This window comes from Neophocaena asiaeorientalis, unplaced genomic scaffold, assembly GCF_003031525.2.
Source record: "Neophocaena asiaeorientalis asiaeorientalis breed wild unplaced genomic scaffold, Neophocaena_asiaeorientalis_V1.1 scaffold573, whole genome shotgun sequence".
Taxonomy (NCBI): domain Eukaryota; kingdom Metazoa; phylum Chordata; class Mammalia; order Artiodactyla; family Phocoenidae; genus Neophocaena; species Neophocaena asiaeorientalis.
The window spans coordinates 755,500-783,115 of record NW_020172453.1 but is presented as its reverse complement, the minus strand read 5'-3'; the positions used below and the strand labels follow the sequence as shown (position 1 = coordinate 783,115).

At 38.8% G+C, this 27,616-nt stretch overlaps 1 protein-coding gene across 1 annotated transcript in view; it reads left to right on the top strand.

Annotated features, from left to right (window-relative positions):
• Positions 1-8,667: 8,667 nt before the first annotated feature.
• LIX1 (limb and CNS expressed 1) overlaps positions 8,668-27,616 on the top strand; it is a 47,959-nt gene continuing 29,010 nt past the window's right edge. Inside the window, exon 1 of the mRNA XM_024737679.1 lies at positions 8,668-8,863. Coding sequence (XP_024593447.1) covers positions 8,782-8,863 — 82 coding nt within the window. The 5' untranslated portion in view covers positions 8,668-8,781. The remainder of the gene's footprint in view (positions 8,864-27,616) is intronic.

Below are 27,616 nucleotides of genomic sequence, written 5' to 3'. Positions count from 1 at the left end.
TTTTTTTTTCTGCTGTACGTGGGCCTCTCACTGTTGTGGCCTCTCCTGTTGCGGAGCACAGGCTCCAGACACGCAGGCTCAGCAGCCATGGCTCACGGGCCGAGCCGCTCTGCGGCATGTGGTGTCCTCCTGGACCCGGGCATGAACCCGTGTCCCCTGCATTGGCAGGCGGACTCTCAACCACTGTGCCACCAGGGAAGCCCTATTCATTTTTTATAATCTATCTACTTTAAAGCATTTTGATAACATAATGTTGAAGACAGCATAATAGAACCACAGAATATTTATTTTGGAATACATTTTCTTATATTAAAAGTTTCAAAAGCAATTTGGGAAACTATGACTTCACCCTACTCAGCTTTATTCAGTTGACTCAGTCCACCTTTTGGGTACCTATTACATAAAAAGCTTAACTTCTATTTGAGGAACTTAGAAGGCAAATAAACATAGTGCTTACCCTTAATAGCCTAAGATTTCCTGTGAGTTACAGAACAAATTAGTCAAATGTACAAACCTAAACAAATTATTCTGGGTCCAATCACAATGATTTTTAAAAGATGTTTTTGAGTAGCCATCATGTAGAAATTAGAGACTTTGCCTTAATCAGACAAGATTTAACACTCAGATTTTAAAACATCCATAGTGAACAATAAAAATTTTTAAGTCTACTACTAATATAGTAAAACTGTATTATGATGCAAAACACTTGTTGAATCTGGGAGTTTCAAATTTAAATCCTGGTTTTACCACTTCCCAGGTACCTTCTGTAGCCTCTGTAACCTCGCTTTTTTGATTTGTAAATGAAGACATTTAATGGTCCCTGTCTCGAGGTTATTCTGAAGATTAAATGAAATAACACCTTACAGCAGCTTAGCACAGTGCTTGATGCTGGTCCCTCAGTATCCCTGGGGATTGGTTCCAGGACCACCTGTGGGTATCAAAATCCTCTCATGCTCAAGTCCCTTAAGTAAAAGCGCAGACGGTGGGTCCTCCATCTCAGTGGGTTCTGAATCTAAGGATACAGAGGGCTGACTGTATGTTTAGTGTATGTATTGTTCAAATGACTTAAGGTTACCAAAAGGGAGATTCCAGAGGAATCTTTCCATTTTTCAAGGTATTTCAACTATGATTTTATCAAGACGTACAGATACTTTGCTTGCAGCTTTCCATTGTCTACTTGATGTTCCCTTGAAATAAGCTTTTCCTGCAAGGTATGCAGTTTGTATTTGTGCCAAGTTTGCAGTGTTGGTAACCATCAGTCTGTTCTTTGGTGTACAGATGGCTTCTGAGCTTTCTCCAGAATCATAAAGATCTTTAAAGGGTACTAACTGGAAGGTTAGTGCAGTTCAAGATAATCCTTCTTTTAGTTAAGTGCACTGTAAATTTTCTGACAAAACACATAGTTGCCTAATTAAAAAACTTAGGTAAACCTGCTGCCTCATAGTTTTATCAGCCATTTCCACAGGATAGGGGGTTGAGTTCAGAGCACTTCCCTGAGGTGTAGGTTTGTTTCGTTTCACATTCAGTGCTCTGAGTAGGCCAAGGCTCACCATCTTCATTGTTCTTCATCCTTCCTCAGAACAATTTCCTAGAGAGCATCAGGTCATTATCTTAGTTTGCCCTTGATGTGCTTTATGAAGTACTCTGCAACTGTAATGGCTGGGGATGAGGTAAAGTTCAGAATAATCATGAGCTGCACAGTTGCATAATAACTGGGAGTGTGGGAATAACCCCAAAGCCCACAACACTCAAAAAGACTAATATTGATATATTTTAAAGATCTTAGGTTTTTCTTTTACCTTAGTATTATAAATAATGATGACATTAAAATTAACTTTATGTAACATTTAGAATCAAATTATTGTAGGTTTAATCCCATAAATAGGAGCATGCTCATAGATGTGTTATTTAGGACATTTGTCACAGTATTATGTGCTTCCATTTAGAAAAAAAATAACCACTTGAAATAAATGAATCAAAAAAAAACCCTGCTTACTATAACTCTGCTGTTGGTAGAAGAGGTTTGGCCTGCATTAGGAACCGAGAAACATGTCCACATCAGTTTTCCAAGTGGTTTGGTGTTGTGTAAAGTGGTATCTGGGGAAGGAGTACACAGGTTTTTAAATTTTTGTTAACTGAAGGTCTTTTGGAGAGACAGGAACAAACACACAACAGTTACATGACAATACAAAGACTATACTAAAGAGCCTGATACCACTGATCTAGTGCTGAGGAAATTCCAAGGATAGTAGATAAGTGAAAGGCCAGAGTGCTTTGGTGAGTTGTTTTGGGCAAGGGGGAGGGATTTGGTTGAATAGGTAGACTGAAAGAGCTTGCTAAGAGGAAATCATGCAGAAAATTCACAAGTCAGAAATCAATGTAATATGCTTATTATACTGTACATGGGGGAAAGTGTTGTGTGGCAAAGGTCCAAATTAAAGATGACTTTGAAAAAATATTGAAGTATAGTTGATTTACAGTGTTGTGTTAATTTCTGCTGTACAACAAAGTGGCTCAGTTATATATATTTTTTATATTCTTTTCCATTCTTATTTATCACAGGATATTGAATATAGTACCCTGTGCTATACAGTAGGACTTGTTTATCCATCCTATATATGAAAAATTTTAAGTTTAACTTGATGTATTAGGAAAAAAAGTGATTGTAGATTTTAAGCAGTGCAATTATTTAGTTTTAAAGGGAGGAGGGAATAGAACTAAGGGAACTTTGTCAATGTTAGACAATGAATTGGAGGAAAACTAGAATCTAAAGTGTTATCATGTTGTCTTGTCAGCTTAAGTATTTATTCCAATTAAGACAACCTGGAATAGAATCCTATTCTATCATACTAGAGTTATAGTCTTTATTGCCTTGTTCTTATTTTAGAGATGGGAAAATGTCTTTAGATGTAAAATTACTTTTCCAAAGTCACATCGACAGAACAGGGTTGGGAGTGAGAGAAAAGATGGAATTCATGCTACCGGCAAGGTGAATGGTAGGAAAACCACTGTATTCGAGTGGTTTAGACCTTTGTTTCCGGCCTGGGGTCTAAATTCTACAAGTCACTAAGATACACAGACTGTGACTTGTCTTCCTGGTGCCGTGGAGATACGAGAAAAAGTCCTCACAACCAGGTCCAGGTTTTGAGTCCTATCTTTCACAAAGTTCCTCCATTTTTAGAAAGTGGGTGGGTTTTTTCACTTGTTTTTCCATAACAGGCCTTTTCATCTTCTCACGGGCCCAAGAAACCCATCTCAGTAGACTGAAGCCCTGAGTGGAATATTTCTGGTTTAGAGGAGGTGGAAAAACGTTTATAGCCAAAAACATTTTCCCTAGGAAGCAGGGTGGTGCTGGTGGAGTAGTTCTTTTTCCTTGAGCTCAAGGCTAATGAGGTACCTTGAGAGGATCATAAGAATATATTTTTGTCTCACTTGGTCTTTCTCCAGTTTTCAATTTGTGGAAAAATAAGCCCCCTTTCTATACAGTTTCCTATCCCTCCTTCTTTAAACAAATTTGAAAAGAAATAATGTTTCTTCTGTGTCAGCAGGATGCATGCTAAGTGCATTGCTCTGGTGGTGACTGCATAGGAAGTGAAATGGAAATTATAGTTTATAGTGTGAAATGGATGGGCACAAGGCTTTTATCTTAATGTAAGCATATCCATAAGTGTGGCCTGAATTGAATTAAGAGTATACTAATGATGCAGTCTTTACAGGAAGCTTCATCTAAAATATATAGAGCAGTGAAGTTACTGGCTTGCTTGAACCTAACATTGCCATCAACTAATCTCAGTTTTGTCATTTGTTTATAGCCAAAAACGTTTTCCCTAGGTTTGTTTTAATCAAGTATAATTTTTTTCATAGTCTAGATTTTCATTTTAACTTGCTTGCTGTTGCAAAGATTTAAACATTTCATACAACTCATACCCCAGAAACATGACATCATCTAAAGAAGGAAGAAGGTAGCTCTAGTTAGTCCATGTAAACTGGGTGTGTGTCTCACCCCCCCCAGCATGCCCCTTATAGAAGACCACATCTTTATTTTTATTTTTAGATAAAAACATAAAACTGGAGTTCTTATTTTAGGGATGGGAAAACATCTTTAGACGTAAAATTACTTTTCCAAAGTCACATAGACTGAATAAGGTTTGGAGTGAGAGAAAAGATGGAATTCACGCTACCGGCAAGGCGAATGATAGGAAAACCAGTATACTCGGGTGGTTTTGACTTTTGTTTAACTGGAGTTCAGATAACTCTTTTAAGATGAATCTGATCATTTTATAGCCACAGCTTATATGTTTTTTCCCCAACAACCAATAAATTCCTTTCCTGGAAAGCGGGAAGCAGGGGGAGTAGGGGTGGTGGTCCTGTGAGAAAATGCAAGGAGAGGGAGAGGAACCAATAATCAGATAAACATTAATTAAAGATAAAACATTGTTGTAAAGGCCACTGGCATAGTCCACTCTAAAAGCAAGCTAAAAATTTTTTTTAACTCTTCTTTTCAAAATACATTATTATGCTGGAAGTCAGCCAGCCACAGTTAAGTAATCAATTCAGTTTTCATAGAACACATATCTTATGACCCAAGGGCTTGGCATCATTTTCTCCAATCTAGTAAATTTGGACATCCAAATTCCTGCACCTTTAAATACCTCTGTTTATCTTGGAAGTGTTAACCCGTGAACTAGCAAAGCCTCCTCCAATGATATCTTTGGCCTCTAAAGTATTTCTTGAAGAATCAATTTTACTTCTCTTTGGAGACAAAATACCAAGATTGGACTGGGTAATTGGTTACACAAAACAGTCAAGATGACGTGGGCTCATTCAGGATCCCCAAATTATATGGAACAGAAGGTGCAGATAAATGAAGGGTTTACTTTCATTGTGCTTTTTGGTTCTCTGACTGCCCCGGCAAAGACAAAGGGCAGTTCCCTAGTGTTTTTATCTGGTGGGGAGGGAAATTATTTCAGGAAGGCATTTTTCATAATTTTCTATAAAAATGAGAGAATGTACATTCCTTTAATCTGTAGATGGGAGATTTATCAATTTTCTAATTATCATGTAGTTCAGATTAGTACTTAATAATGATTTCCTGAATATAGCAAAATATCAATGAACGAATATCTGAGATAAAGTTCTTTTACGTTGCCTGTGTTTTTAAACTTTTGTCTGATAATCTGAAGTTGCCTTTCCAACTGACCCTCTCATTATAATACCTTCCTTGATTCAAACATTTCATTGGTCTCTTCCCAGTTGAGAGTAAACAAATTAACACTAAGAAGCCATTTCATTCCTTTTACTTGTTCCTTCCCAGTTGAGAGTAAACAAAGTTGAAGCTAACCAGCCTTTCATTCCTCCTACTGGCCTCTTCCTAGTTGAGGCTAAACAAAGCTGACACTGAACAGTCATTAGTCATTACCCCTGCAAAGTCAGTTTCTTCCTAGCCTTGCCCTTCTTCCCCCTCCCCCAAGCCCCCAGCAACATTGCACAGGGCTCTGACCCTCTTCCGGCCAATCTGGTATATTTAGGACCTACCAGTTCCCCCACCCATCTCCACTGGAATTTGGAAGGAGCCGCTGTCAATTGCTCCCCATTGTTTCTGTTTTGAATAGTTCTAAATAAGCTCAGACTCAGTTACTTAACGCCTACTCTTTGGAGTTTGCATACCTTGTGCTAAAACCTTTCAGGACCTGTACTCTCAAGGTCACTGTAGCCTTATCAACAGGCCAACTGTCCTATTTCACCTACCCCAGATTCCTCCTCCAGGGCCAAGCATTGTATGGAGTGACACAGCAAGGAGGATAGTGGAGGTACTTCCTGTTTTCAACCGAAGAATCATCTTCGCTGCATTATGTTTTCTAACATTCTGGATGTTATTTCAGTTGGTGGCCCCTGCCTCCTTATCAGTTTTTACCTGTAATGAACTAATTAACAACAAGAATATTACTCTTCTGTATTATTATCGGTACTCTCTGGGAGCTTTGTGTGTGCTGTTGCACTCAGCCTTCCACTTTTATCATTGGGTGATCAATTTTGAACACTGAATATGTCAGTTCGATTCCGTTTCTCATATTTCTGAGTGGTACCCTTAACAGGATTTCTAAAAATATCGTTTTGGTTTTCACTGTAGTCATCTACCCTGTTTCAATACTTTGATTTTGCTTTTGCCATATGACTAGAGACGGTTGCAGTTGACAGTGAAATCTAATGTGTGAACTGTAGAATATGTACTAAAACAGGTACACTGCACAGGGGTTTCTCAGGCTCTTCCATCTTCATCAGGTGTTTTCTATATCAGACAGAATGGTGAGAAACCACTGAGTTTTTCTAGATAGTCTCACAATAGCACTTTAAGGTAAGAAGTCTTTAAGGGCAGACAAGGAAGAAATGAATATGCAAAGGCTTTGGAAAACATCTGCTGAAGAACTGGGCCTAATGAGAAAGAAGAAAATATACTATCCAATTGGAATGTTGTATATCCACCTTTCTAGAATTCTTTTTTTATTATTCTTTCTTAAAATATAACCCAATAAAGATAATGTTATCTTTATGAAATTATATTTGCAAAGCTGTTTTGGGGTTCTCTATGCAGATGTTCACAGTTTGCCTTTAAAAAAAATCTTACAGAGGTTGAAGATAAGTTTTATTAATAAATGTTTACCCTTCGTTTTAGTTAGCTTTAGTGGTGAGTATCTTTTAATTCACTCTATGAATATGTGTCCCTTACTATTGATGAATGGGTATGAAGTTGACTATGAGAATAGCAGTGATTTGTTTGAAGACAGTCTAGCTTTTAGGAAATAAATATATGACTTTCCAGAAGGCTAGAAAATGTATGATAATATTTGTGTTCATTTGTAATATACCCATAGTATCATAGATGTTTGATCTGAAAGAGAGCATCTGGCTCAAACCCCTAATTTTCTAGATGAGGACTCTGAGTCCAGAGAAGATAAGTGACTTCTTCAAAGTTATGCTGATAACTAAAATCAAGTCCTAGATCTTACTAATCCCAAATTCAGTGTTCCTTCCACCACACTACACAAGCAAAATATGTACTACTGGAATTAAATTTAAGCCCATAAAAAGTCCATTATTGATTGAAATCCCAGAATTATTTCTAATTTTTCTACTTTTATATTATTAGTCTTACTCCCCTGAGAAGTCCATATTATTTTTTCTGTTCCTCTAATGGGAACCTAAAATATCTTGGTTTCTATCCCAGTATCAACACTGAAAATATTTGCATTCATTTATGGTTCATCTCCAATCAATATGTAATAATTTTTTGTCTACAAACCATCTATTTTCTCTTTTAAATTATGAACTGGATGGCAAGGACATTGATGATTTCCTATTTGTTACAGCCCATGTAAAGTACACTTCGGGACCCTATGAAAGAAGTGCGGCTTCTTTCAATTTCTTTTTTTATAATATCTTTGCATTCTGGGGCAACCCTATATGTCTGTTGTATGTGGCATATGCATACTCTCTGTGGGCATTTTACTAGGTGATGGTCATTATAATAGGAATTACTATTACAGCCTCATTCCTTCTGTTTCCTTTTATTAATTAAGCCCACCGCTTCTACCAACTAGCCGAAGAAGCTGATCACATGGAAAACATTTTATATAGTCTTTAAAGAACCGGTTTCAGTTAATCATATAGTACAACATAATTATGGAATCTGAGTATTAGAAAGAACATTGGAAAGCGATCTCCTGTGCCTACCCTGGAAAAATATTTTAAATAAAAGTGAGGAAGTCCTCAACGAGCCATCAACAACTAACATAGGTTACAGCCACTAAAATCAGTTCTTTTATATCTGGTTTAAATCCTTATTACTGCAGTAGAATTCTATGACATGTCTCCTGTGGAAGGACTATTTAACATTGTTGTGAGTGGTGTAGGACATCGGTAGAAAAAGCAGCTTTGTTTTCTTCAGATATTTTCATAACCACCTATATTCTTTGAAAAATATATTTTTACTTCTCCTGAAATTTTTAATATAAAAAGTTATCCTGAAAGGAAATGAATGATATCAGAATTCATTAAAGTCAATCTTGGGAACGATTTGCCTCGAAGGATAAAGAAGGAAACAAATGTTCCCAAGCAAGTCAAAACACAGACTATGAGATTTTATTTGCCACTGCCCATCAAAAGTGACTATAATTTGGGTGGGTGAAAAAATTAAACACTTGGCTCCCAAAGAGATGTTCCTGAATTCAGGTACAATACATGATCTGGTGCCTGGCTACATCCACAATCTTTACAGCACTTATTTACCGAGAAGAATTTAGATTATACTGATTCTGAGCTGGAAGTCCTGAGCTGGAAACTCCTTTGCTACTAAGGAAACTTTCTTGAGAAATAACCTTCTTGCTTCTATATACCTGAAGACAGCACATTAGAAGAAGATGAGTGACCAAAAGAAATATGGAAGTCAGAAAGCTGCACACCATTCAGGCAATGCTGCACACCATGATTAGTGAGCTTCCCCAGCTAGCCTGTAGGTGGGTGTGTTTAACAGAAGGAAGCAATGGGAACCCGCCTGTCAGCCAGCCTTTTGAGTTAATTAGCTCAGCATACAACAAAGATAAGTGAGCCTGGGAGGAGGGCCCCCTGAGGGGTCTTTAGATTCTGGGAAATGTCTGATTGGCAGATGTTAAAAGAGATTCTTTGGTAATCCTGTGCATCAATGAGCTGCACAAATTCAGACCAGGACTGCAAGAATTCAGGCATGAGGACACTGTGCAGCAGGCTCGCACAGGCAGACCCAAGATGGACAGAACCTTGGAATCCTTGAGACACATCATTGCCCAAGTCTTGCCTCACAGAGACCCGGCTCTAGTCTTCAAAGACTGTAAGTACTGAAGGGAAAAACGTTTTTTGACTTTTTTAGAAAACAGTCCTAAATGTCTAGTCACATCCTATTTAAGTATGTTTTCTCCTAAATCTCTGTAGTCGTGTGCTGTGGTCTAAGTGGTATTTAACTTGTTCCTGACTTCAGACAGAATAATTTCATTTCACCTACGGGTATCAGTCGCTGGGATATTTTGTCAGTGATACATCTTGTTAACCGTTTAGAAGTCTGTCTTAAAATCTAAAATTCGCCTAAGACTTAATGAACTTTTCCAGATGATTTTTAAATAAATAAGACTGATTGGTACTAGGATTAAAACTAAAAATAACTTGAACATGATAATAAAGTATATCTCTTTTTTAACCTGTTTAATCCTCCATACCATATATGAGTTATGTTTAAAAAGTATTGTGTTTGAAATTTTTTGTTGCAAACAAATTAATAAGTCACCACTGAGCTCTTAAATTTTGATAACAAATTATAACACTTTAGTTTAAAAGGCCAGTAAAATGAGATGTCTTCCCACTTCTGCAACAACGCCCTCCCCCTCCCCCCCAAAAAAATCTAAACAGCTATGGCAAAGTTATTTCAAAATCTTTTTTTAATGGTTATGAAAAATAATTCAATCAAGATTTCCAATTCTAGCAATACTATTAGACCATTTGTCATGTAACTTTGTTTCTGGAACCAATTTGATTTCCTGCTGCTGCAAAACAGACTATCTTCACCTTGTATCTTATCTACAGTGGGTTTCATATTACAAAGGGCTTCTGAAACAGAACTTTGCTATGGAACTGCCCAAAAGGTAAAATGCATATGGATTTTTTTTTTTTTTACTTCAATAAGTTACAGCTTTCTTCTTTGTGAATCTCGTATGTTTGTCTCCATCAAAACATCAATGGTTTGTATTTTTGCTTTCTGATTGCTGAATAATGTTCGTTTCCAGATGTCCTTTTATTTTATATTTCTCATATGTGTGATGAAGAGAAAGAAATGTTAGGCAATTTTATTCTATAAAATGTTCTTCTTAGAAATTAAATTGTAACCCATTTGCCCACTAAGGCATAAAGTGAAAGCCTGCTCTTTCTTTCTTTTTTCTTTCTTCCTTTTTTCTCTTCCTTTCTTTATTTTGCTTTCTTACTCCTCTTACTCTTTCTCTTGCTTTCTTAGTTTCTTGCTTTCTTTTAAATATTGTCTTCAAGCATGTGTCAATAGCTATGTTAGAACTAATAAAAATCACTCCCTCCCCCAGTCTAGCCTGGAGTCTATTCAGGTTTGGCATGTTTTTTTAAGTGAAAAGGGGAGGAAAGAATGCCTCTCTCCTACAATAGCACTGCATTCACTAGTGAAGGGTAAAAAGGATCTTGACCTGCCTAAGACTTTGGATGAACTGTAGAGGACCAGGGATCATGTGGTGAGGGTTTGGATAGTAGAAACAGTAAAAGGAAATAGAGGTGAAATTTTTCACTGAGCTCATTGTGAATTTAAGAAATTTAATTTGAAATTATATGGCCCACTTTTTGAGCTGAAATAAATCCCAGCAATTGTTTACAGTTTACCAGAGAGAATAAAACAGAAAAGGATTAAAATAAAACATACGTTAGGTTCCATCATCCAGGCCTTTGTGGGAACTCTTTTATATGGAAAAGCAAAGAAGTGTCCTGTTTTATATACTTCATTCCTTAACATAGAACTTAAATTTCATCAGATAGCATTGCCTGCTTACCCTAGAATGGGCTGCCACTCTGCAACTGCTTGCATGGCTTAATAGGTGTGAATTTTAACTTCTGAGCCTCTCCCTTCAGGTGTTTCTAATCTGAAAAATGACTAAATGAAAGTAAGCCAAAATGGCAGATTTCTGTGCCAGGGGTTTTTATGATATCCAAACATCCAACCACTCACCATCCTCATGGAATAAATGGGAACAGTTTCACTTTCTGGGGCAGACATCACAAGTCTGCCTAGGGCCTGCGCCATGCCTCAGCAACCTACCATGCATGTGCCAGGGTTTAGCACATGGACTCATTTTCTTTGGCACACCCATAATCCACCACCATCCTGCTTTACACAGCCTGTAAAAAGCTGCTATCAACCTTGAATAGCAGGTTCTAAGCAGCCTTCCCTCCTCCCAGTCACTCTTGGCTGCTTTTCCCCCACCCCAGGCCAGTCTCTTTTTGCCAGAAGAGCTAAGCACTTGAACACATCACTGCCAATTCCTTAAGAAAAATTGCTGCCTTGCTTTCCTACAAGATGAAAAGCCAATTCAACAATGCTTAAAACCGTGCACAGTTGAACAAAGGAGCATAAAAAAATAATAACATTCTAAAAGTGTTTTTCTAAATTTCTCTTCAATGATGCAAAGGCAGTTTTTTTCTCTTTATTCTTCAGAAACATATAATACAAGGAATGTAAACGATCATTTGATTAATTTGTTGCCCTCCCTTGGCTTTTGATTTGTTTAAAAGCAAGCAATAGTAAATTGAATTTTCTCTTCAAGTTGGTCAGGAAAAGTACCCAGAGAGTTTTCTGGTCTGAGACCGATGCACATGGGGATAGTTACATTCATTTAAGGAAATAAAATATGAATGTTTTTCTCAGCCAAGGAGGCCCTCCAAGTGGCATTTTGTAATGTATTAAACCTCTCATTTGTTTTAGACAGGTGTTCATCTGGCAAAAGTTGTAATTTTTTTTTATTTTCTTTCCTGAAAGGAAACAAATTTCATGACATTTTTTCCCTTTTTCTCTATTTTGCATTTCAAATGAAAAATAACGGAAAGAAATTTTAAATGAGGTGGGCTCTCATTTTGTAATTTGCTCATCTAAGCTGACACTGGACTGTTCTTCACTACCTAAATGTCTCCATTTTGTAACAGGTATCTCTGGGAGTCTCTACCACCAGACAGAATCTCTTTGCAGAGAAATTAAGGCATATATCCATGTTGCCCTTCATTCTTGGCCTTGTGCAACATCCAATTTCTTTTCATGTGTCACAATCAAAGATGAGCTATCCTGAAAGCAGCCCTTGTCAGCTCTTTTGAGAGTTTGTGTGTGAGCTTACTATCTGTTTGCCACTGTTTAACAATTTCTCACATGCTTTCCCAAAGGAAATCACCGCCCCATGATTTCAAGATGTCTGCACTTTCAGATCCTACTCTGAGCGTTAACCCTTCAAATTACAAGAGCATAATATGCTTATCTGCCATCTTGGGATCCTTCTTCATGCATTAATAGTAATGCTAAGATGTCAGTCCTCATCATGTGATTAAGGCAGTATGCTAAGAAGGTTTACTCTTCACAGCAAGCCAATAACATAGGTACTATTGATTTATAGGTGAGAGAACTGAGGCTTGTGGAGGTTGAGGTGACTTGCCCAAGGCCACACCTAATGAAATGACAGAGCCAGGATTCAAATTCTATCTTCCAACCTCTCACCTTTAGCCACTGCAAGACATTGCCTCTCAGAGGTGTTACATTACCATGTCATTTGTGCTGTCATGGCAGTATCTGTTAGGAAAACAGAGGTGGAACTGAAATGGACTCTTCTGGGTGTATGGAGAGAGCCCATTAAATAGGCATATCAACAGGAGTGTAACAGAAGAGTAATAAGGGAAGGGCATTTTTGAGGAGAGAGAACAGTTTGTCCAAAGGCAGATCAGGCAATACAGGAACAATGCATCAGGGGAGGTGGAGACAAGGCTGAGAAGGCAGGTGGAGTCACGCTCAAGTGTAAGCAACAGGGGTCCATTAGAGTTAGCAGTGATCATAGATTAGTTCTGGAAGTGTATGGCCTCATGTTGTATTGGGGAAAAGATTATATTGACATCTGCTGCAGGTATACTTCCTGATACTAAGCTGGAGAGAATTGCAGATTTTTCACAGCAGGAATCCTTTTGCCCATTCAGGCAAGATGCAATACATGCCTATAGGGAGAAACCACTTTCACTAAACAAAGGCCAAAATCAAGGCAAACTTTTCAGATAGTTAAAAACTACCTTAGCTGTCATTAAAGCCATGAGAACATGTTGGTTTCTAGCACTGATTTATAAAGTGAAGTGTTAGATTTCACTGTTTCCCAAAATTTTATAATGAAAAAATACGGTGGAACATTTAACTAAACATTGCACAATTAGAAGAAAAATTTCTCGCATATTTGAAGTGCATTAACTCTTCCATTTGAGGAGACATTTTCTGCATGAAAGGTTGTATTTATACCAGTTAGGTGAATACTTCAAAAAGTACATTTTTACCCTTTGGAAAAATTGGACCATACTATAGAGCTATTAAAAACATCTCAGTAATCATGAATCTGGCTGTATGGAATGCAAGAGAGGAAAAATTCTCAGGAGTCAAGTATTTTCCCCACCCCATGCTTTTTAGAGTAGTTATCTAAAATCTATAAATTTGATGATACATTTACGGTTTTTGCATTTCACATAAAGGAATGGAGTAGGATGTGAGGGATGAAGGCACTTGTGCAATAAAATTCCTACACGTATTGCATTGCATTCTGCCACAGAAAGTGTGCTGGAAAGAGCATGGTTAAAAAACAAAAAACAGCGACTTCCCTGATGGCGCAGTGATTAAGAATCCACCTGCCAATGGTGGGGACATGGATTCGATCCCTGGTCTGGGAAGATCCCACATGCCACGGAGCAACTAAGCCCATGTGCCACAACTACTGAGCCCATGTGCCACAACTACTGAAGCCCACGCGCCTAGAGTCCATGCTCCACAACAAGAGAAGCCACAGCAATGATGAAGCCCACGCACCACAAGGAAGAGTAGCCTCCGCTCTCCGCAACTAGAGAAAGCCCGTGTGCAGCAATGAAAGACCCAACGCAGCCATAAATAAATAAATAAATACATAAATTTATTTTTTAAAGTGAAGTATTGTTATAAAAAAACCCAAAAAACAAAAAACTCCACTGCTTGCTAGCTCATTTTGGATTAATGGTGGCATCTTAATTACAATAATTTGAACTCTGATAATTTTAGCATCTAAACTGTGGATGTCCGTTCTACTGAAAAAGCCTACTCAAAAGCTAGTTTTACTTTATCTATTACAGGACACAACTATTTTTATTTGAATTTATACTAAAAGAAAAATGCAGATTTCATTTCAGCTATCTGTGGCATAAGCACTGTTCTTCTTTTTTCAGTAAAGATACATTTGGCAGAGTTTAAATACTGAAAGTCTTAGTGTCAGAGGAAAATTTTTCAAAATGGAAAAAAAGAAGTGGCTTCTTGATCACTTAATGGCCATATCTGTCTTAATACATTTATTTCTTAATATATAAATAAGATTTAACAAATCAAAATAAAATATGAGTGACACCCATCCTGTGATCAAATCTGGTGCCTCTTCATGGTCTGCTGTCTCATCTCACCATAGGCTTTTTTTTTTAACAGTTAAGATTTGTTAGCGTGAACTCAACTTTAACAACTTCTGAAACTCATGTGTTAAGTTACAGCCCATAATAGGATACAGCTGCACAAGGGTGAGTTTCTAAGTTATGATTTTTCTGTTTAAATGATACGGTTTTACTGATTATGTGCTACAGATTGATTTAAGAAATGTAAGACAACTTTAGAAGCCTTTCATAAAAGAATCTTCTTTATTTAATACATTTCATATTGGTGTTTTAACCTCAAAGGCTCTTATTTCTTTTCTTCCATGTTCAAATGCTCATATAAGTTTAGTCTGTCAAGGCAGTTTTAAAAATCCTATTTTAAAAGAAAAAGGAAAAAAAAAAGAATCCTACTGAAAGTTTAATAATGACAAAATAGGCAATTATTACACTCCCTGTAGTTTTCTACATTCTCTCTCTGCTGTCCTTAGAATACTGTTTGAATTATGGTGTTGCTTTTTTTTTTTTTTCTACTGGGATGATAATCAGTTGATCCCTATTTTGATCTCATCCCATTAATGCAGCTGTGGGAACCCATCATCTAGTCACCACCCCTTTCACACTTACGGGCTGTATAGTGTAGTTTACATTTTTCTCATGTGCCTCTGTACTATGAGTTATAGTTTTGCTGGCATGTTTTTGTCCACACCTAAGTTGGAAGTCCCAGGAGGGCAAAGCCATACCTTGCACTTCTATGTAACCCCCAAGGTGTCTCCCACAAGGCCAGGCACCTAGCAGGTGCACAACAGACTTTTCTGGTGGCTGATTTGTTTATTTTCTCCCTCACAAAAAGGGGGGAGATTTTTCCCATTGTCAAGTGAAATATGATGAAATAAATGGTACTGGGACTTTCTAAACCATCATCCATTGACACCTTAATCACAGCCTAATTGCATGCAGGGTTAAGCTGACAGCCCCATGAAACAGGAGGCAGCATGGAAGAAGGATGGGCTGTGAAAATAAACACAGCCACCTCAGGCAACTTCCCCAGAACACTGCCTCAGGTTGGCCTTGGTAGAGCAGCCCAAATTATCCCATATGCCACACTGGCAGTGACTCAGATTGCCAGTCCTTATATTCATCCTCAGGGTCTACCCTCAACTCTGGGTCACACAACTCTGTGTGCATCAAGCTCTTTAGGGCCAAACTCTGTCCGTGCCTTGTACATAAACCCTAGTTGGATAGCTGTGGCAGGGTCATGGAGAGCTTTCTTATAATGACTCTACCGGGGAAGGTATGTTACATGCCTAAAGCCACATTTGCACAGATTTGACCATTCTAACTAAACAGAACTGGTCAGCAAAGTAACAGTATTTGATTTTTTTGTTTGTTTTTTGTTATCTTGGATCCTTGGTTATCTAAAGTCAACAGTCCTACAAAGTCTCTGAAATATAGTGGAGTGTCAGTGCCCAGTGGCACATGGGAAAGATATCAATATATACTTCCTAATTGGTTAAGTGGATTACATGAGGTTTTTAGTCTATGTAGCTTTTGTGATTGGATGACATCATTTGAACCATGGTACACAGATACAGCACATTTGGGAGCCCAGGCCTGCTATTGCTGCTGCCATTCAATTGTGATATATTTAATGACCTTTTATTTTAATGTCTTTGTGATTCCCTCTTGTTCCTTGATATTCTCTCCCCTCTGCCTTCTTAAAAAATTACCTTGTACATTCAAAGATATTTTTTTAAGTGTTATTTAAATTTCTCCCCAAATGACTTATAGTTCAGCAATTTAAAATTCTAAAGGTGAAAATTAAACCAAAACGAACAATGTACTTTTTTGCATATTATAGAGAATCTCCCAAGAGGTTAATTTTGTAAAAAAAAAAAAAACAACCCAAAGAATCTTAATTCCCTCAGAGAAAGTGTTCAGGGTAGAGAATGGGGACCAGACCAGAAGAAAAGAAAAAGCAAACAAAAGAAACACAACCAGCTTCCCAGCTGCTGAAGGAGCTAGGCACTGACTCTGGACCGTTACTAAAAGAAAATAATGCTGGGAACAAAGCAAGACTCTTAGCTGTCTCAGCTCTGTTGTGTGGCTGTGGCTACCTTTGAAAGAGTATCTACAGAAAAGAAGAAGGGGCCCAGGATTCCTACATATTGTACATGACACACAAGCTGTGTCAGCAAGATTCCATTAGCCTGGTCAAAACTTGTCAAAGCCTGAGGATGGTTATAAATGTTTAGACAGCTGGCTCTGTTGGTCAGTGTCCTGGAGTTAGCCAAGCCAAGCACAAGACCCACAGGTACCCCATTTTGCGTGAATGGCAAATTGGCATCATGCCTTGAGCTGGCTCCTTAAATTATCTGGGGGTCCTTTTCCTATTTCTCCTCAACAAATCTAGGGAATCACATTGACAAAAACAAGTTGTACATGATTGAATTGCTAGAATAGAAAATACTAATTAACTTTATTTTAAAGTATCACCTGCTATAAGGGTAGTTAAAAGATTATATTAAAATATTGCATAACAAAAAAGTCCATCTGGAGGCAGAGAATCGATTTGAAAATATGTTTAGCATCTTGAAAGCCTCTTAATGGTTTATCCTTAAATGGTAGCCTTCCAATTTGTCTTTAATTGTTTTTGGCAAGGGAAATTTTGCCCAGCTAGAATTTTTTTCTCATGTAGGGCATAAAGAAATTGCTTCTTTTTTTCTGATAGATTCATAACATAACATTCATAACATACTTTTAAGACCCCTTATTACTGACAAATGACTGTCTTCCCGGCAGGACTTACCTGGTATTAGGTAATTGAACTGGGCAATGAACTATAATGTTTCTACTTTCCTGAAACACAATCAGTCATTAACATTGATTTCAAATAAGAGTTAGCCCCTCTCTGTAGTTTTTGCTAAGAGCAGTTCTATTGCCATTAGCATTTATTAGAAAGTGAAAAATTGGGACAGACATCCATGTCTCCAGATTTTGAGACATGTAGCATTTCATCTATTTATTTTCTGTCCATTATGAAGCTTTGACTTTAAGAGTGAATGATATTAAAAGAGCTTTCTTTTTTCCATCTCTGAACTCTTCACATATTTTGGAAATAAATTAAAAAGCACAATGTGTCCAATTAGGAATTTTCAGATTTGAGAATATTTTTAGAATGTTTAATGACATGGTTTCCAATACAAGAACAGTCATTCTCAGAGATGCAACATGCAAGCATATAATCATGCCTTTTCCTTTCTTCCTTCACCTTCTCTAACCACAAATAATAGCTAACACTCTAGTGCTTACTATGTGTGAAGCTCTATTCTGAGCATTTTCCATTTTAAGCTTTACAGCAACCCTGTAATGTAAGTACTATATTTTACAGATAGAACAGGAACACTAGGTAGGTTTCTTACAGCGGTAAAGACAGGATTCAAACCCAGGCATTCTGGCTTCAGAGCCCATGCTTTTAACTATGTAAGGAAACTGCCTGCCTGTTAATAAAATGTGGAGATAGAAGATGCAGTACACGTTTTATCGTGTTCAAACCAAAGCCCCTATAATCCATGGGGCATTTACATCCTCTCCATCTCAGAGTTCCCATATGAAAACATATATCATGTGTCCCTATTAGCATCTTCATCGTGTCCAATCTATGAAAAGGACAAGCTCTGAGTTTTTAGGATAAAGGCCCTCTGAGTGGCTTCATGCTCCTTCCAGACTACAAAAGGAGCATCCTCTTGCTTGCTGCATCTCCTACTCACTCCTCATAGAGATTTTCTGCCCAAGCTCCTCCCAGAGAGACATTCTTCCTGGGCTCACCCAGATGCATAAGAGCAGCCGCACATTCTCTCCAAGTATTTGTGCCCAAGTATTTGTGCCCTTGTTCTTCATGAATGGAGCCACTACAGGCAGCACACCACCTCAGGCAAAGAAAGGACAAGGAACTCTGTGTTCCTGCCTTTCTCTCCCACTTGGGTAAAGCTGAGGCGCCAGAACAATAGGATCAATTTCCAATTATTAAAAGAAACAAACTCCCCTTACCCTGTCTCTTATCAAATTGTACCCCCTTCCTAATGGCATCCTTCCCTATCGCTCCCACACATAATTCCACAGCCGAGGCATTACTGTTTTTCTTACTCTTTTTGTCAAATGCCACTCTCACTCCTTTGAGAGCACAGTTTCTATCCCTTCCCCAATCCCGGTGTAAATCTCATTTTTCTGAGGTGGCTCAGATTAGGCCCTCCTCCTATGCATATTTTTATTCTTTAATTAATTTATTTATGTGTTTTTGGCTGCGTTGGGTCTTCGTTGCTGCACACGGGCTTTCTCTAGTTGCGGTGAGTGGGGGCTACTCTTCCTTGTGGTGCATGAGCTCCTCATTGCGGTGGCTTCTCTTGTTGCGGAGCACAAATTCTAGGCACGCGGGCTTCAGTAGTTGTGGCTCGTGGGCTCAGTAGTTGCAGTGTGCCGGCTCTAGGGTGCACAGGCTTCAGTAGTTGTGGCACAGGTTCAGTAGTTGTGGCTTGCAGGCTCTGGAGTGCAGGCTCAGTAGTTGTGACGCACGGGCTTAGTTCCTCTGCGGCATGTGGGATCTTCTTGGACCAGGGATCGAACCCATGTCCCCTGCATTGGCAGGCGGATTATTAACCACTGCACCACCAGGGAAGTCCCCCACGCTTGTTTTTATTCTGACCTTTTCAGTTCACATTTATCTACTTTTCCCCTTGAATCTGTTTAATTATTGTGCCATAAATTTTAAAGTTTTAAATATTACCTTAAAATCATTTCTGTTCTACAATATAGCAGTCTAGTATTTTGTTAACAAATTATATTATGAATTCATTATTTCTGCAATCATATTGTAAGCCTTTATGAACAGAGGCCTATTTTGACTGCTTTGTTGTTTTTTTTTTTTTACTCTATACCATCAAAGACAGGGTTACCAGATACACCAGTGCCTCATTGCTGGTTAATTGTGTTCTGTTACACAATTCCTGATCTCAGAGACTACTTTCAAATCCTTTTCAACACAGTGCTCCAGGCAGTCAACATAAATGGATTAGAATTGACACTCTGAGACAAAAGTACTTACCATTCCTGTTCAGGATTTCCCTAAGTCCTAGTTATCATGAAGGTAAAGCCCCAGCTGGCAAGCAACTAGCAATCACATGTTTACTCTGCCCAGGCTTCATCTTTCTGCACCTCCTCAGCCATCTCCATCTGAGCCATGGCTGCCACCACCACATCCATGCTGTGTGGGTACCATAGTGGTTCATATAAGAAACCTCCTATCTAGAAGGAAGTCTTGATCTCTCCATGAATCGTAGTACCTTCACCTATCTTCTGTATGTTCATTCAGTTGCACAGCACAGATATGTAGTTTTCTTAGATTTCAAATGAATTCAACAACTGCTTCTAGATGAATAGCCCTGTGCTAGATACCAAGGAGGCTACAGAGGAGAATGAACCAGAGTCCCTGCCCTCTAGAATCAGTCAGCTGTGAGGCAAATAACATAATACTGTACTCTATAAGATGAATTCTTATCACAAGGCATTTCATTCCTCTGGCCAGAAGTCAGTCCAGCCAAGTCTGACTTGATAAATTTAGCCTGGAGCACCACATCTATTTTATTACATGGCTTATAGGAGATTAAGTGCTAAGACATAGGGCCACTAATGGAATAAGAGCACAGAAAAGTACATTCATATGGGCTAGAACCAGTGGGCAAGGCGTGATGGAGGACGTGGCATTTCCTCTGAACTATGAGAATAAATTGGATGGATAGAAGGGAGGGGCAGAAACAATACTCAGGATAGGAAGGAGAACTTGAACCAAAACACGGGGAAAAAATATGCAGTATATGTTCAAGGACAAGTAAAGACACTGCATTTGCTGAAGCTGATTGAGGATTTCTGCTAGAAAGGGTCAAAGGTTGGATGGTCAAAGTGTTCCACATTGTCGGATGTCTTCGTTGGTCAACTGCCTTCTGTGAAGTTTGATGCTGAACTTTATAATCAAAGAGAAAGCTTGAGGAAGGAGAAAATGAAAACCTCATTTATGAAAGACTTGCTTGGGGATCTAGTTACCACTCTGAAAACTGTCCTATTCAGATTTTAAAACACAGTGAAGAAAAAAGTATCCACACTAATGTCTATAAACTACATAGCAAATTGTCGTCTTGTTGATGTGAAAATTTTCAAAATTGCTGAAGAGGTTTGTCTTAGTCAGCTTGGGCTGCTGTAACAAAATACCATAGGCTGGGTAGCCTAAACAACAGAAATTTATTTCTCACATGTCTGGTGGCTGGAAACTCCAAGATCAAATTGCTGGCACACTCAGTACTTTGGAGAGAGCCCTCTTCCTGGTTTGCAAATGGCTGCCTTCTTGCTGCGTCCTCACAAGGCGGAGAGAGGAAGCTGTGGTATCTCTGTTCTTATAAGGACACCAATCCCATCATGGGGCTCTACCTCATAATCTCATCTAAACCTGACTATCTCCCTAAGTCCCCACTTTCTAATACCATCATATTAGGGGTTAGGGCTTCAACTTATGAATTTGTGGGAGACACAGATGTTTAGTCCATAACAGGGTCTATTACATGTGTCTGAGAAAACAATTTGGAGCAATGGAATTCGTTAAGAAGTTTGATGTGCAAAGTCAATTCAGAGGTTAAATTGCTTTCTTTACTCTCAGATGTTATGAACTGATAGAAATCACAAAAAGGAACTGGATTTCATGCTGTTGTTCCTAGGATCTCCCCAACAGTTCTCTCTCCTTCCACTTCCTCCCATACTCCCAGCCTCAGCCATTTGACAGTCTATTTCTTTCTTTTTTTTTTTTTTAACATCTTTATTGGAGTGTAACTGCTTTACAGTGGTGTGTTAGTTTCTGCTTTATAACAAAGTGAATCTTCTATACATATACCCCCATATCTCCACCCTCTTGCGTCTCCCTCCCACCCTCCGAATCCCACCCCTCTAGGTGGTCACAAAGCACTGAGCTGATCTCCCTGTGCTATGCAGCTGCTTCCCACTAGCTAATTATTTTACATTTGGTAGTATATATAAGTCCATGCCACTCTCTCACTTCGTCCCAGCCTACCCTTCCCCCACCCATGTCCTCAAGTCCATTCTCTACGTCTGAATCTTTATTCCTGTCCAGCCCCTAGGTTCTTCAGAACCTTTTTTTTTTTTAGATTCCATATATATGTGTTAGCATACGGTATTTGTTTTTCTCTTTCTGACTTACTTCACTCTGTATGACAGACTCTAAGTCCATCCACCTCACTACAAATAACTCAATTTCGTTTCTTTTTATGGCCGAGTAATATTCCATTGTATATATGTACCACATCTTCTTTATCCATTCATCTGTCGATGGACACTTAGGTTGCTTCCATGTCCTGGCGATTGTAAATAGAGCTGCAATGAACATTGGGGTGCATGTGTCTTTTTGAATTATGGTTTTCTCAGGGTATATGCCCAGTAGTGGAATTGCTGGGTAGTATAGTAGTTCTATTTTTAGTTTATTAAGGAACCTCCATACTGTTCTCCATAGTGGCTATACCAATTTACATTCCCACCAACAGTGCAAGAGGGTTCCCTTTTCTCCACACCCTCTCCAGCATTTATTGTTTGTAGATTTTTTGATGATGGCCATTCTGACTGGTGTGAGGTGATACCTCATTGTAGTTTTGAGTTGCATTTCTCTAATGATTAGTGATGTTGAGCATTCTTTCATGTGTTTGTTGGACATTCTATTTCTTTATAGTAATTTTACCAGTTAAACATCAGTTACCTTGACAAAGGCAAGACCAATAGATGACCTGTAGTATTAAACCCTGAAGTCGGAGAGTTGCTCAGCTTGGCTCCAGCATCAGCCAAGTTGTTATTCATCTGCATTCTCTGGGTCTCCTGCTGAGGATTCACTACCTCTCTCCTGTCTGGTGTCCAGATTCACTATGGATGACCAACTTATCTTGTCATGGCTGTGGATAAAGCCCTTTTCCTTTAGTGTCCATTCAGACAAAGTAGAAACTCTTTAGAAAGAATTTCACTAAACTTTGGGAGAAATAATGCATAGCCACAAACGATGTATTCCAGACGATAGCTTCCTGATCCTGAGGTGGAAGGCACAATCAGACAGAGAAACTTGACCTTGACTTTTGTTCATGCCCCTCTTCAAAGGAAGCCTGTTCCAAAGCCCTCCTCGGTCTTTTGTCATTTCCTCTTGTTCCTCTTGTGGTCTCTCCTTTAGCCATTATTCCTTGAAAGAAGGGACTGGAACGGGAGGCCTAATCACAACCCCCCTCTGAAGCCCACAGCTGGTGGGTATTTACAACATTGTTTTAAACCAGAGCAAAGTGTTAGCTGAAGATTAATCAGGATACCTGTTCACATGACACAGACTGCTCATTCACTGTGACAGTTCCAAGCTAGAAAGTGTCATATCACTTGTATGAAAAAAATACAGATATTAACCCTTTGCTTCGTTTGACTGCCAAGAACAAGTATCAGAAAAATGGCCCATAGAAAATGGTAGGTGAAGTAATTCTTGTGCAGAGCCTCCTACACCTTTCCTACCAACAGCCTCACAAAGGCAACACATCTTCCATACCTTTGATGACATTCAAATATTCAATTAACCTTTATTCTTCTAAAATGCTTCTAATAGATGTAGACATGCATGAAAACAACTTAAATTCCATTATAATTAGGAGTGGCTCAGGATGAGCAAAGAGCTAGACTATACACCCAGACCAAACTAGGTTAAAAATCCCAAGGCTAAGACTTAGTAGCTGTGTGATTGTATCCTGAGCATCTTTTATTTCTTATCTCTATGTTGTGGATGATAATACCTGTTGTAAGAATTAAATGAGAAAATGCCTAGTGCCTGGCATATAATAGGCACATGATAAGAGAGATGAGAATAGCAACTTCGTCCTATCCTACTCAGGACTTCTCAAGCTTTAGTGTGCATCAGATTGCCTGAGAATCTTGTTTAAAATGTAGATTCTGGTTCAGTAGGCCTGGGAGCATGAGAGCCTAAGGGACCTGGAAGGTGACTTGAGGAAGTTTGGAATGAGAAAGAGTATCAAGACATAGGGTCTTCTATGACTTGCCAAGAAGTTATTTGTTCTGTAGGTAATGAAGGACCCACAGAAAGATTTTAAGATGTGAGTGATTTAATTAACCATAAGATTCAGAAAGATTACCTGGAAACAGTTGAGGATGGGTTGGATGGGAGGGTGATTGGAGTCAAGTGGGTACTGTGGTATATCTGGTTAGATATGAACCAATGCAGCAGTGGCAATATTAACTGAGAGGAAGTGATGACTATCAGAGACATCAGGATATGGAACTGACAAAATCTGGGCATTTATTAGATCTGGAGAGAGGAAATTAAGTTTAAAGTTCCTGTCAGGTTTCTGATTTACGTGACTGGGTATATGATTATATCACTTTCTAAATAATTTGGGAAAAGAGTTTATGGAAAAGAAAATGGGTTGAGTCTGGGAATATGTTGAATTTCTGTGACATCCAAATGGAAGTATCTGTTAACAAAGTTGGAGTTACAAGAGAATGTTTTGGGAACTATTGGCATATATTATGGTAGATGGATTCATGGAAATAGGTTCTGTCATTCAAAAACAGTAGAGAGAGAAGCAAGAAAAGACAATGATAAGGCTCTCGTGCAAATCAACATGAGGGGTGAGCAGAGGAAGAGAAACCCACAAAAGAGAATGAGAAGAAATGATAGAAATACAGAAGAAGAATCAGGGAGAATACTGTCAGAAAAGCTTAGGGAGATGAGAGTTTTTAGAAGAAATTGATCAGCTGTGTCAAATGCAGTTAGAGGTCAAGTAAATAAGGACTGAAAGTTAGAATTAGTGATATTTGCCAAGTAGTTTCAGTAGCGTAATGTAGAGGAAAGCCAGATTGTTGGTGGGTTAAAAATGAATGGCAGGGGGACTTCCCTGGGCGTCCTGTGGTTAAGACTCTGCGCTTCCAACTCAAGGGGCATGGGTTCCATCCCTGGTCAGGGAACTAAGATCCTGCATGCCACATGGCATGGCCAAAAAAAAAGAATATTCCCGAGGTTGAGTGTTTCTTTTAATTGATTCATTCACTCATTCATTTATTCATTCATTTGTTGTCTTGAGCATACTTATGGCCGCTGAGGAGTGAGTAAAGAGAAAACATTTAAAAATAGGAAGCCAAGAGAATTACTAATAGAACAATGCCCAGAAGAAGCAACACAACTTCATTTGAGACTGAAGGAAATAAGGTAGAGCTGGGCACTTGTGCAGATGGGCCACTAGATGTAGGGAGGGATATCACACGCTTGGTGGCTTAAGTTTGTAACGTGAAAGGCAGGATCATTGGCTGGGCTCTGAAGGTGCAGCTGCAGCTGGCGACTAAACTGTGTTGTGAGGCCTTTCCTCAAATTTGGGTGGTTTTCTTCAGCAGTACTTGACCCTTTGCTTGCCTTTTCTTTGGCATTGTCCATGAACCTTGTTGTTGCTACTTCAAAAAAATAAAGGAGCATGTGTTTCATAAATAGAGCATCTTCAGATATACTGATCTTTGAAATTCCAAACAGCATGCTGGCCTTCTTCCCTCTGCACTCCATTCATCTGGTTTTTCAGTCGACACGAGGAGATAGAGATAGAAAGATGGATTGTGTGTGTGCATGTACATATGTTGCACTCTTTAGAGGTGATGACATACGTAAGACCATCAAAGAAATCTTCCAAGCTTGCAGAATAAAAAATTTGAAAACTGCTACATTTATTCATGCAGAAATTTTACTTAGTAGCCACCTCTGAACTCTTTAATCCACACAGTTTTACGTGCCAAAATTCTTGTGTTCGTTTTACCTAGAAAAGCATGAGTCTTCAGCTTCTTACTCCAGTTTTCAGCTGAACAACATTCAACAATGAACCAACTTAAAATAGCCGGTTAATGGCCCTTGTTGACTATCAGGGCAACAGACCACTGACTTCGGTTTTAGGCTTCAATCTTCAAGACATCTCTGCTGAATTCTGTAGGTCACAGGCAAATTGAAACACAAATCAGCCCGCTCACAAAATACTTGTTTTCCTGGACATGAGAGAGAGAGGAAGTTGGGGAGCAGAAATACAGTTTAGGAAATAAAAGTTCTAATTCTATTTTGGGCTACATCAACTGGTGGAAAATATTACTTCAAATATTTTTGAATGAATGAAAAATATCTGTAATTACCAAGCTCACCTTGACCACTTAGCACGTATTTTATTGGTTAATTCAATTATCCCCTCCGATAGTCTTATATTTCCCAGTTTCTTTCCCAAAACACATCTTAAATACTAAAAACTACAGTTCATAAATATACACAGGCATCCAATTCCCTGGGCGTCTTGCAAATTTTCCTGAACTACACCTTATAAAGCTGGAAGCTGATGGGTGACCTAGGAATGAAGTGAAAGAGCCAGGTGGTCTGGTCAACAGCTTAGAAGGTGGTTGTGCAATGTTTTTGCCTCCAGGTCAAACTCTGTGACTCTCCTGATTCCCTGCAAAATAACAAAACCCAGCATTTTGAAGCACATGTATTCAGAAATATATCAGGAGAATGTCAAAGGGCATAGACACCATATTACACAAAGAAAGTTTGAAAGAAGAAAAGCTATTCAATCTAGAACCTGAGGAAACCTGAGAGTTGTCTATTTTAGTACACTTTTATACTCAAGTGTGAGATGCCAATTCAAAACGGTTTAAGGTAAAAGCAGATGTGTTGGTTCAGGAGCTTAAGCTATGACATCAGAACTTAGTCCTTCTTTTCTCTATCTCTTGGTTCTACCCTTCTCTATGTTGGCTTTCTTTTCAGCCATGAGTCTCCCTTGCCTGGGCAGCACCATACTTCTCTCCTATAACCCCAGTAACTCTAGTGAAAAAGGAGAATCCAGTCTTCTGACATTTCCAACAAAAGTCCTGGACTCATTGACTCTAAATGACTTGACTTTGGTCTAATCCCCACTCCTCAACCCTGGAGAAGACTTGGTTGAAGGAAAGGTGGTTCTTTAAGGAAAACTTTCGTGCTATTCCTACAAAGAGGGACAACAAATGCCAGGGAGGCAAAAACAACAGATGTCCTATACCACCTTCAATTATGTCATGGGATCTCTTATGAATACAGAGATTAACCTCTATGAGGTCCCAGAAATGAGAAATAGCCCACTTGCATGAACCTTATAGGAAAGCAGATTTCCACTCACTCCCCAAAATGACCTTCTTATAGTTAAAACCATTAGCATTTGAAATGGGCTACATCAAGATGTGCCAATTACCCGGTCCTTCCATGTGTCCAGAATCAGGCCAAATGGGCAGCTGTCAGTGGTATTGTGCAAGGAATTCCTGCATCAAGCAGAGCTTTGCCTGCGTGACCTGAAAGGTCTCTTTTGCCTCTACAATTCTATTATCCTTGTTAATTTCCACAATTCAATTTGCAGTACAGGATAAACAAACCAACCTAATTTGATCTGGAACTTCTACAGGCTATCATAGGTCATTTAATCTAAAACACATGGCTGTAGCCATTACTACGTTTTCTGAAGTCATCTAACAGACGTGGTCCTTAACAAGGTTTCCATGTTATTAGTTTCACTTGTTTTTTTTTTCCCAGCCTCCTGCTTATAACACAATTGCATTCATTCTCCTTTGGATTAGGGTGGAAAGGAGCATGAAAGAGTTTTCTTCTTTCTGCCTTTCTCCTCTTAAATCTTATAATAGGTGAGTTCCAATTAAAATTACATGCTTGGGGCTTCCCTGGTGGCGTAGTAGTTAAGAATCCGTCTGCTAATGCAGGGGACACGGGTTCCAGCCCTGATGCGGGAAGATCCCACATGCCGCGGAGCAACTAAGCCCGTGCGCCACAACTGCTGAGCCTGCGCTCTAGAGCCCGTGAGCCACAACTACTGAGCCCACGTGCCACAACTACTGAAGCCTGCACACGTAGAGCCCGCGCTCTGCAGCAAGAGTAGTCACCGCAATGAGAAGCCCCTGCACTGCAACAAAGAGTAGCCCCTGCTCGCTGCAACTAGAGGAAGCCCATGTGCAGCAATGAAGACCCAGTGCAGCCAAAAATAAAACAAATAAAATAAATAAATTTAAAAAAAATTACACTGCTCATATTTTTACCTTTGAATTTAGCTTTCACTTTGCAGGTCCAAGAATCTATGAGAAACAGGAGTGGGAGTCATGGATAACCATAGATCTGGACAAAGTTTATTAAGGAAAATTTTCAAAGAAGGAAGAGTGAGATTTTTAAATTTGTTATCAAAAACTAATTTGTAAATTTAATATACTGCGATGCTGTTAGAATTAGGGTGCCAAACCACTTGAGCCATACTCATGAAAA